Raw genomic sequence first — 12,168 nt, 5'->3', positions numbered from 1 at the left:
CAATATTGTCAGTAATAGATAATACAACTATTGTACGTTTACAATATATAAGGGTCTAAAAGTGCTGTCTGAAAATATATTTTGAAGTAGGCCTACACACAGGTGGTACAAATGGTATGTAGCAGACACTTTTTTCCTCCCCAATCTGTGGTATGGACTTTTCTAGCTTTAGCCTGTGAAATGTTGAACTCTTTTCACATGCACGGTTTATGTTAGGGACAAACTGTGACTTGCATAATCATAACTACTTACATGCGTCCTCGCTCATCTCAAAACCCATTGGATGAGAAAGCCAAATGTCACGCCCTTCTGACCTTCTCCTCCAATAGCTTTTGCGAAGGATGCAAGGAGCTAACCTTTGATGATATCTGATGTGGCTGATCAATTTCATGAGGGAACTGGACTGTGCCTTCAGTTAATTTTGCCATCCTTACATTGTATCCCCCCAGTGGTGGTTGTTGTCGTCCTTATTAATTTACTCATTCAAAACATTATCATGGTCTTACATTATGAGAAAGTAATGACAAATAGGAACAATTTGTCAGTTGTTTTTTTAGAACTAATCTCAGAATTATTTTAATTAAACAATGACAGGCTTGATTTAGATTTGATTAAGTCTGATTAAGCCATATGGAGAGCAATTTACTTCTCCAGTCCAGACTGGAATTCATGCCAACATTTTGCCACGTTTCACTAATGACGTAACCTCTCCTTAGCTTTGACAACAAGCAGAAGGGGCAAACGAGCGGTTGAAACATCGACCAGCCTAGTTGCCTACATTGTCAGTAGGGCACTGTAGCCATATTATTCACGGTAGAACATACTCAGTATCTGACGACCCTTTAGGAACAAACTACGATTTCCGAAAATCGCTCAACTCTCTGTAAGGCTTCTCTGTTTGTGGAGTTGCTATTTCCTGGTTGGTAACGTTACTAGCAGCCATTTTGGGTTTCAGACAACTAGCCTGTTTCTGGAGGAGTACCTTGTCACCAAGTTAAATTAGCTAGCTACTTTTTTATCGAAGGAATTAGCTAGCTAAGTATTTATTTCGATTTTTCAGAGCGGAAGGGGGTGTCGTTTTATAAGAAGAGGGGATTTACTGTGACGAGTCCACGATGAATCCCGAATAGTAAGTAGCTAGCCAGTTAACGTTAACTGTTCAACTGTCTTAAGAAGTGCAAGCTAGCTAACTACTCTTGTCACTCTGTTGTTTATTGAACGCATAATAACGTTTCACACAGGTGAATTGTATGTTTGTAGACAGTTGTTGTGAGTTTTCTAGCTAGTTGCTAAGTAGCATCTACCGTAGCTAGCTAGCTAACGTTACCTAGCAAGCTAGCCAACGTAACGTTACCTAACGTTCATCGGTTAGTTAACGATAAGTGCTGTTGTCAAAGGGAACATTATTTGGTTGGTAACTAACGTTACGACTTACCTTTTTACTTAACATATTATAGCTAGTAGTCTGACAATACAAGGCACGTCTGCTAACGTTACATGTTATGATTATCGTTAGCCGTGCAAGTCATTATGCGAGTGTGTAACGTTACGGCAGCCTTTGTGCGCTTGTGGTCAATAATTAATGTAACTAGCTTGCCTTTTAAATGACATTCAGTGAATTTGTCCCTCAAGCGGAAAACACGCAAGAGGACAGTCAGTGCCACCCCCTCTCTACATCCTGAGAGTCATGTGTAGGTCACGAGCGTGCCTGCCATATGCCATGCCTCTTTCAACACACTCATAGGCTTGTTTGGCAAGTAATGGTTTGTCTACTACTACCATCCCTCCATTCAGGTTGGCAAGTACCTGATTACTATAGTTTAGGCCTATAGGTTTCTCTTTTGTGATACAGCTTTTGTATTTCAGCTCAGCTTAAATGGCATGACTGAACATCTGATTTTAAATGGTATTTACAATATTAAATTCTGATGACACAATCTAGTGCATATGACTTTGCATTGAAAGGGTAGCTCTTTCCTTCCTTTTTTTGACAGGCACACTATACTATTGTCTCAATTTATAGCCATTACAGTTATTACTTTGAAACGTCAAGGGGTATGTTATTAATTGTAAGTCAGTTGCTCTTGAACTCTTACACTGTGTATAGCATCACATTTTTTTGGTCACATACACATATTTAGCAGATGTTATTGTGGGTGTAGCAATGCTTGTGTTCCTAGCTCCAATAGTGCAGTAGTATTGTAACAATTCACAATACACACATGTAAAAGAATGGAATTATGAAATATATAAATATTAGGACGAGCAATGTCTTGAGTGGCATTGAATTTAAAAAAAACAGAATACGGTTCATATGAAATTAGTTAAACAGTATGTAAACATGATTAAAAGTAACCAGTGATTCCCATCTCTATGTACATAGGGCAGCAGCCTCTAAGGTGCAGGGTCGAGTAACCGGGTGGTAGCCGGCTGGTGATGGCTATAACAGTTTGATGGCCGTGAGATAGAAGCTGTTTTTTAGTCTCTTGGCCCAGCTTTGATGCACCTGTACTGACCTCGCCTTCTGGATGATAGTGCGGTGACCAGGCCGTGGCTCAGGGGGTTGATGTCCTTGATGATCTTTTTTGCCTTCCTGTGACATCGGGTGCCGTAGGTGTCCTGGAGGGCAGGCAGTGTGCCCCCGGCGATGCGTTGGGCAGACCGCTCTACCCTCTGGAGAGCCCTGCGGTTTGCGGGCAGTGCCAAGCGGTGATACAACCTGACAGGATGCTCTCAGTTGTCCATCTGTAAACATTTGGGGCCATGATGAATTTCTTCAGCATCTTGAGGTTAAAGAGGCACTATTGCGCCTCAGTCTGGTGAAGATGGCTGTTGCGCCTTCTTCACCACACTGTCTGTGGGTGGACCATTTCAGATTGTCAGTGATGTGTACGCGGAGGCACTTTAAGCTTTTCACCTTCTCAGCTGCAGTCCGGTCGATGTGAATAGGGACATGCTCTCTCCATTGTCTCCTGAAGTCCACGATCAGCTTATTTATTTTGTTGACGATGGGAGAGGTTATTTTCTTTGCACCACTCTGCCAGGGCCCTCACCACCTCCGTGTTGGCTGTTTTTGTTATTTTTGGTAATCAGACCTAGTACTGTTGTGTCGTCTGCAAACTTGATTGAGTTGGAGGCGTGCATGTCCACATAGTCATGGGTAAACAGGGAGTACAGGAGGGGGCTGATCACACATCCTTGTTGGGCCCCTGTGTTGAGGATCAGCGTAGTGGAGGTGTTGTTTCCTACCTTCACCACCTGGGGGCCTCGGGATATGTCGTTTCCATTTTGCACAAAGTCCAGTGTAGTTCCTTGAGGGCTATTGTGGTATCGGCTTGAGGGGGAATATACACAGCTGTGACTATAACTGAAGAGAATTATCTTGGGAGGTAATACGGTCAACATTTGAGATATTCTAGGTTGGGTGAACAAAAGGACTTGAGTTCCTGAACATTATCACAATCACATCCTGAGTAGTTAATCATGAAACATACACCACCGCCTTTCTTCTTTCTGGAGAGTTCTTTATTCCTATCTGTGCGATGTACTGAGAAACCAGCTGGCTCTAGGGACAGGGACATTATATCCGGAGAGAGTCAGGAGATCCTCACCCTGAGCTCGTCTACTTTATTGTCCAGGGACTGAACATCAGCGAGTAAAATACTTGGAAGCTAATAATGTAAGAAATAACGTACAAAGAAACATAATATTGTAAAGTTGCTTAGGACCTAGAAGCCGAGCTGCCATGTCTGTCGTCGCCACCTTCACCTTGTTGGCTTACTATTTTTGGAGTTCCACTCATGAACTTACACCTGGACAATAGACATCCCATAGCCCTATCTTATGTATCGTCTTGGCTAATCCATCAACAATTACCCCACAATTGTGTAAATCATTACAGTTTAGCCTAATTGTCCTTTTGCTGTCAAGCACTTTTGCTTTGGTATGACAATAACTTACTACCAGAGAGAGATCATTGTCTAGCAGAGGTCATTTCCACTCTCGCACTATTGTCCCCAGCCCTTACACCTCTTTTAGCATCTTTTGTTGCAGTGTGAAGTCCTTCCACACTGCTTCCATGGACTCAAATGTACCTGGTCAACCAGACAAAACTGTCTTTTGGGCTTCTCTGAGTTCTCAGTTACTAGCATAAATATTTCTTTGGGTTCCCAGTTTCTAGCCTGCAGAAAACAGGCTACATTTGTGTTTTTGCAGATCACTTGCTTTCATTAGGCCTTTCCCTTCCCTAACAGAAGCTCTAGCCTATCTCATCTGCTGGAGCTGAGCTTCTGATCCACAGACTGTTAGGGCCTGGCTGACACACTGTGACTCTCATTGACCTCTGTAGTAGTGAGGAAAGGGAACCTCTGGTCTGATCTAAACCCTGCTTTTCCTCGACACCTCTTATTAGACTGCCCTCCCCGAGGAGAGACTGAGATAGGAATGCTAAAATTGCAGTGTTTGATCATGTGGCGTTTGTAGAATTTTGTGATTGAATGCCACATAGTGTGTTTGCATGTGTTATAGGTGTGGGTGTTTTCAAAGGAGTTTTAAAGTCGAATGTCATGTAAAAGTCGAATAATGGTGGGTGGTGTAATGTGTTTGCAGCATATAAAGTATCATTCAATCTGACTTAAAACAAACACTGACTGTGATAGAGGAGAGGGATGGACAGGTTTTTGCTGTAGGCTTTTCCCTCTGTCTTGCGTGACCAGTCAGCGGTACTACTAGCCTTTTCATAGAGGCTGTCATTATCCTCAACCATCTGCTTAACGAAGAGGGCATGACTGGAATTCATTCCAATGGGAGAGGAAAGGGACAGGGAAGCAGGAAACCTGGCTGCATCAGAGCTTCTTAGCCTTGGGGCTGGGTCAGATCACACCAGACTAGAGCATCGCCTAAGTTCTTCCGAACCTTCCTTACTTCCTTTGACTGTACTACTGGAGAGACTGGAGGGGATCTGAAGTTCAGCTGAATTCCCCTTTGCTGTGGAATGCTTAATCGGCTTACAGGAGTTTCCGTACCTTTTTCTGTGTAGCCTAGTTGTATGGCACAGCCCATGTCAAATAAAAAACAGCGTACAGAGTGGAGGGGGTTGAAAGAGCGAGAGCTCTCTGTGTGAATGCCTCGGTTAGAAGTGAACATGAGTGGACAATAGCTGTAGCCTATTGTTTGCAAGAGTGTTTTTTTTTATTATTATTATTTTTTTTTATACTGGTCTGACCTATTTAGATAGGGAAGCATTAGTGTAGCCTAATTCACACAGTTGGGAGTGGGACAGGATGTATGGACTGTTGATGCTCAGAATTTTGTTGTCGTATCTATCCTACTGGTGTTTCTGCTCATATAAATGAGCATAGCATGAATTGGTGTATTCGAGCAAGAAGAAATGGAGCACGGAATGGTGTTTTAGAAGTTAGGCTGATTTGTTTTTTTGTTGCAAGATTAGTGTTTGGTAAGCTGTGGTTGCTATGCTGTTATGCTTTTTTAGTTCTTGGTACAAGCCTATTTGACGTGAGGTCCAATTAGTCATGTTTGTGTGTCTGTTTTGTGTATCTCATAACTGACCAAGGTTAGTAGCATTCTGAAATCTGATCTGTTGAACTACAGGGAGCTTTGGCAAACTCTGAACAATGGCTCTGTTGTAACCGCTCGTTAATCATGAATTGTCTGCGCTCAATTAAAGTAGGCTTCTTGGTGAAGTCGGGCACAGGGCCTACTAAGTTGGTAGTGTATTCTGTTGAACACGCTATGCTGTTGTCAGTCACAGTGCAGTCTTTACCTCTTTTAAAATTCTCTTGTCTGAGTGTGTATTACATGAGCACTTGTATTTCCTTATGTGGTTTTGCTGACCATGCACAGCTCAGTATTGTGAGGTTTAATTTAATTTGCCTGTAGAAAACTATTTTCTGTACCAACAACTATGGAAGTTTGTGTTGCTGTGTGGATTGAATTGGCCTGGTTTCAACTTGTGTGTGATTGTCTATAAATGGGTTGGCGTGAAAGAGCTTTTTAGGCATTGTGTAAGTGTCATAAGACATCACACATCCTCGCTGCTGATTGTGTGGTGGTGAGACAAAAATAGTTATTCTAAGAGTTTGTCTAATCTTGCCTAACGCAGTGAAATCATTAGGCCTTATGGCAATGGCATCTTGGAATTGTCTGAAGCATGACCACAATTAGATCTCTTCTGGTGATATGGTGAAGTGTGAAGAAAGGCACTACATTACTGTAGATCCGGGTTCGATTGCCGCGACCAGGGGACCCATGAGGCGGTGCGGCGAGCACATTGGCCCAGCATCGTCCGGTTTAAGGGAGGGTTTGGCTGACCGGGATGTTCTTGTCCCATCGCTCTCTAGCGACTCCTGTGGCAGGCCGGGTACATGCACGCTGACACTGTTGCCAGTTGGACTGCATTTCCTCCGACACATTGGTGCGGCTGGCTTCCGGGTTAAGCGAGTAGTGCATCAAGAAGCAGTGCGGTTTGGCAGGGTCGTGTTTCGAGGGGGGACGCATGGCTGTCCAACTTCACCTCTTCTGAGTCCGTACAGAAGTTGCAGCGATGGGACTAGACTCTACCTACCAATTGGATATCATGAAATTGGGAAGAAAAAGGGTAAAAAAGAGTTGATCCATGAGACATTTTGACAGAAATACCAAAAGTAACAAGAAAAGATTATAGAGTATTGAACCGTTTTTAATGTTCTAGTATGGGAAAAAGTACGGAAGTTTCTGTGTACCGTGCAACACTAATTAGAACATTATTCCCTTTCACGCCGAGGCATTTATGGAAAACCAATGCAATTTCAAAATGAATTAAATTTCCCTTATTTGATCAATTGTTTCAAATTGCTTGGTGTGCCAAGGCAAATACCCTCACGGCAAGTGTGTCTTAAGTTATTAATGCCTGTTTTAAGAGTGATGCCATCCACGCTGCCGCCTCAATGGATTAGTCCACTGAGACGGGCGGGACTCAGACTGGCGTGCCATGAAATAAAAAAATATATATTTGCGACCAGTCGAGTAAATGGGGGTCAGCCCTAAAGCTAAAGCAGTCTGAGTTTAGAGTCCCAGGCTTGACAAGGCCATACTTTTGTTGAAACTGTGGAAAGTCTGGAATCCTGTTTAAAACAAGGTTGTTAAAATAAATAACTTTACTCCTCTCTCCACAGTGACTATTTATTCAAGCTGCTCCTGATCGGTGACTCTGGTGTCGGAAAGTCATGTCTTCTACTCCGATTTGCAGTAAGTGTCCTATTGATTCGTCCATGTCCTATAAGTGTCTCATAGCCATTCATAAATTGCTCGCACTAATCACTCATTAGCTGTTCATAGGCTGAACCAGGCATATTAATAATGATGTCATATTAGTGCACTGCTTTAGTATTAAACTTGTATGTTAATTTTACTTATCTTGTTTACTCTCCTATCGCGGTGAATGGTCATACTTTGGATTCCTTTTTTTCTCTTGACTGAAAATGTATGAAAGGGTTAAGGATTTGTACTTTTTCACAGACTCCTCTGTCTCTCCACAGGATGACACATACACAGAAAGCTACATAAGCACAATTGGAGTAGACTTCAAAATACGAACTATAGAATTAGACGGAAAGACCATTAAACTTCAAATCGTAAGTGTTTCCCCGACACATCTTTGTTTTTCTAATATGGAAAGGGAAACTTCCAAGCTATACTAACAAGGACCTAACAAGTGTGCCTTTCTGCATCTGGCCACATTTGTACCATGGAATTTCTGAAAAAATGCCATTGTAGGCATTCCTAAACAGAACCTAACTCTAGATTGTTCATCAAATATCGCAGAGGCCTCCTACATTATTAAGACACATGGTTGACTAAAATGGTTATTTATCGATTTAGAAATGTCCTTCTCTCATCTGTTTGAGGTGCTTGCGTGTGTTCTTATTTGTCACATTTGGTGAATGTGCGATGAAGCAGCATCTATTTGCAGGGTGTCCGCAGGTACTTCATTTAATACTTTAAGACTTATCTAAATTAAAGGCTGTAAAATGTCTTATTTAAACATTTTAGTTTTCAATGGTCCGGGGATGACTAGTGTTTCTGCTACGTTGTGCAGCTGCTTAATGTGATGAAAATACATATATATTATAGCCTACAAGCTAGGTTGCTTTTCAATGTTTGAGTTTGCTCCCACTGCTAGCAAAAAGAGACATTGTTGGCCTCAACCTGTGACATTCTAACAGGCACACATGACTTAAGTGGCCCTGTTACCAAAGTAACCTTAAAGGGGCAGCTAAATATTTTTGTCTGATATTTTTGTTATAATACTCAAAGGTCATTAAATTAAATTGAACCGTAGTCCAAATGACTTTTTACTAATAGTACATTTATTGTTTTAGAAACATTACTAACCATAACCATCTGTTATTTTTGTGTAATTATGGCATCAACAAAAAATCTGGTCTGGAAAAAATTGGGGTGGCTGGTAGATTTTTTAAATTTTTATGTACCTGCCACATCGGCTGGTATACAAAGTTTGTTTTAGGCCCTGGTAATACAGTTGAACAGTTGAAGAGAGGATGTTCTCAGCTTTGTGCAGGTATATATATATTTTTCTCAGCTGTCTGTTTTACAGCTGGGATATTAACATGGATTTGAGATACGGGGCGTGCGAAATGAGCATTGTGCATTAGGCCATATGACAGTAACGTTTTTTGTTAGGACAATAATAATAACTGATCAATTAAAACATGGCTACTTCCAGTGACAATTATAGTTAGAGGTAGGGATCTAGCTAATGTGTTTTGAGTTTCCACTTACCCAGCTGGTGAATTAGCCCCAAACATATTAGTCTATGATATTAGTACACATAGATGTAGGCAAATTAATCTCTTTAACTACACATACTGAGTCCTATTTTAACAGTAAACTAGAACAATGGTCTAATTGTCAAATTCATGGCAATAACTGGATTAGGTTTCAGTGCACATCAAAATATCTTGAATCATGCATTCCTGCTTAGATTAAACAAGATATTTGAATACCATCTCAGTAGTCTATTGCACTACTTTATTAAAGCACTGTGAATGCAATTAAAAATATGGGGAAATTATCAGGTTTGTGGCACACGAAGTTGCACTAAAAAGGTCTTAAAATGTCTTCAATTCAACTTGATGAAACCTGCAGATACCTTGTATTTGGCAGTGTGTGTGTGTGGCAGCATCTATTTGTCAGAGAGCGTGTGTGTTTGGCAGTCCTGTATTTATGACTGACTGAATATCTCTGCTGTGTATTGACGCTGACAGTGGGACACGGCGGGGCAGGAGAGGTTTCGCACAATCACATCCAGCTACTACAGAGGAGCCCACGGCATTATCGTAGTCTACGACGTCACAGACCAGGTCAGTCTGTCTCTTAGCACAGTCGATCTTTAACTTGTCACTGTGTTTGGGCTTTCTGGCTTCTTTTTCAGAATTGAAAGTCAGGAGTGCAGGTGAATTAGTATTTTGACAGACTTACCTCACAAATATATTGCCTACCCTGATGTGTTGGTTTTGATTCTCTTTCGTCTTTTAGGAGTCCTTCAACAATGTCAAGCAGTGGCTACAGGAAATCGACCGCTATGCCAGTGAAAATGTCAACAAGCTATTGGTGGGGAACAAGTGTGACCTGACCACAAAGAAAGTGGTGGATTACACAACAGCAAAGGTAAGGGCTTTTAACCAAGACCATGAAGACACTGGGTTATCAGATGGAGCAGAAGTAATGCCTGTTTCCAATTAACTTTTTGAAAAAAATGGTGTCGCTGTGGTTACCAAACTTTTGAATTGAGATTTTGTTGAGGCCCCCAAACATTCCAAATGGTTTTGGACACAGTCAGGTCTCTACAACCGAGGAGTAAATTAGTAGCAGTAATAGTCTACAGTCCTGTCATGAATGCAGCAGCTCCCCTAACCCTCTCTTGCCATTCCTTTCTCTGCAGGAGTTTGCAGACTCCCTGGGCATCCCCTTCTTGGAAACGAGTGCCAAGAGCGCCACCAATGTGGAGCAGGCCTTCATGACCATGGCTGCTGAGATCAAGAAGAGGATGGGGCCCGGGGCCACGACCGGAGGCAACGAGAAGTCCAATGTCAAGATCCAGAGTACGCCTGTCAAGCCTGCCTCGGGGGGCTGCTGCTGAGAGAGAACCCCACCAACACCTCTACCCCCACCTCAAGCACCCCCCTCTAGCCTGTCAGCCCCCTCCACCTGGCCCAATTTTCCACCATGCCCCACCTTCCTAGCCTAACCGTAACCGAGAGGGAAAGTCTGATAGAAGTTGTGTGTGCGAGAGGGAAAACAAAATGAAGTTGCCTGAATTTGTACTGTAGCCGCACTACCAAGAAAATAAATCATTATCCCCTCTCCCTTATTTCCCTGGTAATTGATCATTAGTAGTACTTTCTAGGCAATCTGTTAGCAGTCAGATGGACATGTCCCTCACTGGCCCCCTCCTGGAGAGGCTTTACCCCCACCCTTCCCCGGACCACCTCAGAGACAACTGATTTTGTTTGCCCCCTCACCCCCGCAGTTAACACCCCCCTCTGTGTGCAGGGTTATGAGAATAATGTGTGTGTATCTCACTGCATTTCTACGTCGGGATTGGTCTGTGGTCAAATTCAATTATGTTTTCTATTCTTCTGTCCCAGTCTTTTTTCTTCGCTTTCCTTTCCTGTTGGTTATTTTACGGTTTGTGTCGGCATGTCTCTCTAAGGTGTTTATTCGCGAATATGAGTGTCAGCCAACTGCACAAGTCTCTCACTGTCTCGTGAAAAAGTACTGAAAAATATACCAGTACCAGTCAAGCGTTTGGACACCTACTCATTCAAGGGTTTTCATTTGGACTATTTTCTACATTGTAGAATAATAGTGGACATCAAAACTATGAAATAACACATGGAATCATGTAGTAACCAAAAAAGTGTTAAACAAATCGAAATATATTCTTCAAAGTAGCCACCCTTTGCCTTGGTGACAGCTTTGCACAATGTTGGTATTCTCTCAACCAGATTCATTAGGTAGTCACCTGGAATGCATTTCAACTAACAGATGTGCATTAATTTGTGAATTTTTTTCCTTAATGCGTTTGACCCAATCAGTTGTTGTGACAAGGTAGGGGTGGTATACAGTTGATAGCCCTATTTGGTAAAATACTAAGTCCATATGGCAAGAACAGCTCAAATAAACAAAGACTAATGACAGTCCATTATTACTTTAATACATGGTCAGTCAATCTATAAAAATTCAAGGAATTTGAAAGATTCTTCAAGCGCATTCACAAAAACCATCAAGCGCTATGATGAAACTGACTCACGAGGACTGGCTCAGAGTTACCTCTGCTGCAGAGGATAAGTTAATTAGCATTAACTGCACCTCAGATTGCAGCCCAAATACATGCTTCAGAGTTCAAGTAACAGACACATCTCAACATCAACTGAGGAGACTGCGTGAATCAGGCCTTCATGATTGAATTTCGGCAAAGAAACCACTACTTAAGGATACCAATAAGAAGACTTGCTTGGGCCAAGAAACACAAGCAATGGACCTTAGACCGGTGGAAATCTGTCCTTTGGTCTGATGAATCCAAATGTAAGATTTTTGGTTCCAACCGCTGTCTTTTTGTGAGACGCACAGTAGGTGAACTGATGATCTCCGCATGTGTAGTTCCCACCATGAAGCATGAAGGTGTGATGGTGACACTGATTTATTTAGAATTCAAGGCACACTTAACCAGTATGGCTAATACAGCATTCTGCAGTGATACGCCAACCCATCTGGGTTGTGCTTAGTGGGACTATCATTTGTTTTTCAACAGGACAATGACCTAAAACACACCTCCAGGCAGACCAAGGAGAGTGATGGCGTGCTGCATCAGATGACCCAGCCTCCACAATCACCCGACCTCAACCCAATTGAGATGGTTTGGGATGAGTTGGACTGCAGAGGGAAGGAAAAGCAGCCATCAAGTGCTCAGCATATGTGGGAACACCTTCAAGACTGTTTGGAAAATCATTCCTCATTAAGCTGGTTGAGAGAATGCCAAGATGTCAGGCAAAGGGTGGCTACTTTGAAGAGTCTAAATCATGGTTACTACATGATTTAATGTGTTAATTCTACAATCTAGACAATAGTAAAAATAAAAACCCTTGA

General features: G+C 42.2%; 1 protein-coding gene across 2 annotated transcripts; it reads left to right on the top strand.

Moving 5' to 3' along the window:
• Positions 1 to 687: 687 nt before the first annotated feature.
• LOC124041326 (ras-related protein ORAB-1) lies at positions 688 to 11,419 on the top strand. 2 transcript variants are annotated; one of them, XM_046358794.1, is made up of 7 exons: positions 688 to 883; positions 1,061 to 1,129; positions 7,173 to 7,245; positions 7,536 to 7,631; positions 9,285 to 9,380; positions 9,556 to 9,687; positions 9,962 to 11,419. In XM_046358794.1, the coding sequence occupies exons 2-7, from the start codon at positions 1,116 to 1,118 to the stop codon at positions 10,157 to 10,159; spliced, it is 609 nt and encodes a 202-aa protein (XP_046214750.1). In that variant the 5' UTR covers positions 688 to 883; positions 1,061 to 1,115; the 3' UTR covers positions 10,160 to 11,419. The 2 variants fall into 2 exon arrangements, with proteins under 2 accessions (XP_046214750.1, XP_046214749.1); XM_046358793.1 differs by having other exon boundaries at positions 688 to 919.
• The last annotated feature ends 749 nt before the right edge of the window (positions 11,420 to 12,168 follow it).

Source organism: Oncorhynchus gorbuscha, linkage group LG08 (genome assembly GCF_021184085.1).
Source record: "Oncorhynchus gorbuscha isolate QuinsamMale2020 ecotype Even-year linkage group LG08, OgorEven_v1.0, whole genome shotgun sequence".
Taxonomy (NCBI): Eukaryota; Metazoa; Chordata; class Actinopteri; order Salmoniformes; family Salmonidae; genus Oncorhynchus; species Oncorhynchus gorbuscha.
This window is presented reverse-complemented; position numbering and strand designations above follow the sequence as displayed.

Excerpts from the sequence above, each read along its gene's own strand:
- LOC124041326 (XM_046358794.1), top strand. Across the intron at positions 7,246-7,535 it reads GTCTTCTACTCCGATTTGCA|GATGACACATACACAGAAAG; the intron begins GTAAGTGTCCTA and ends GTCTCTCCACAG. Across the intron at positions 9,688-9,961 it reads TGGATTACACAACAGCAAAG|GAGTTTGCAGACTCCCTGGG; the intron begins GTAAGGGCTTTT and ends CTTTCTCTGCAG.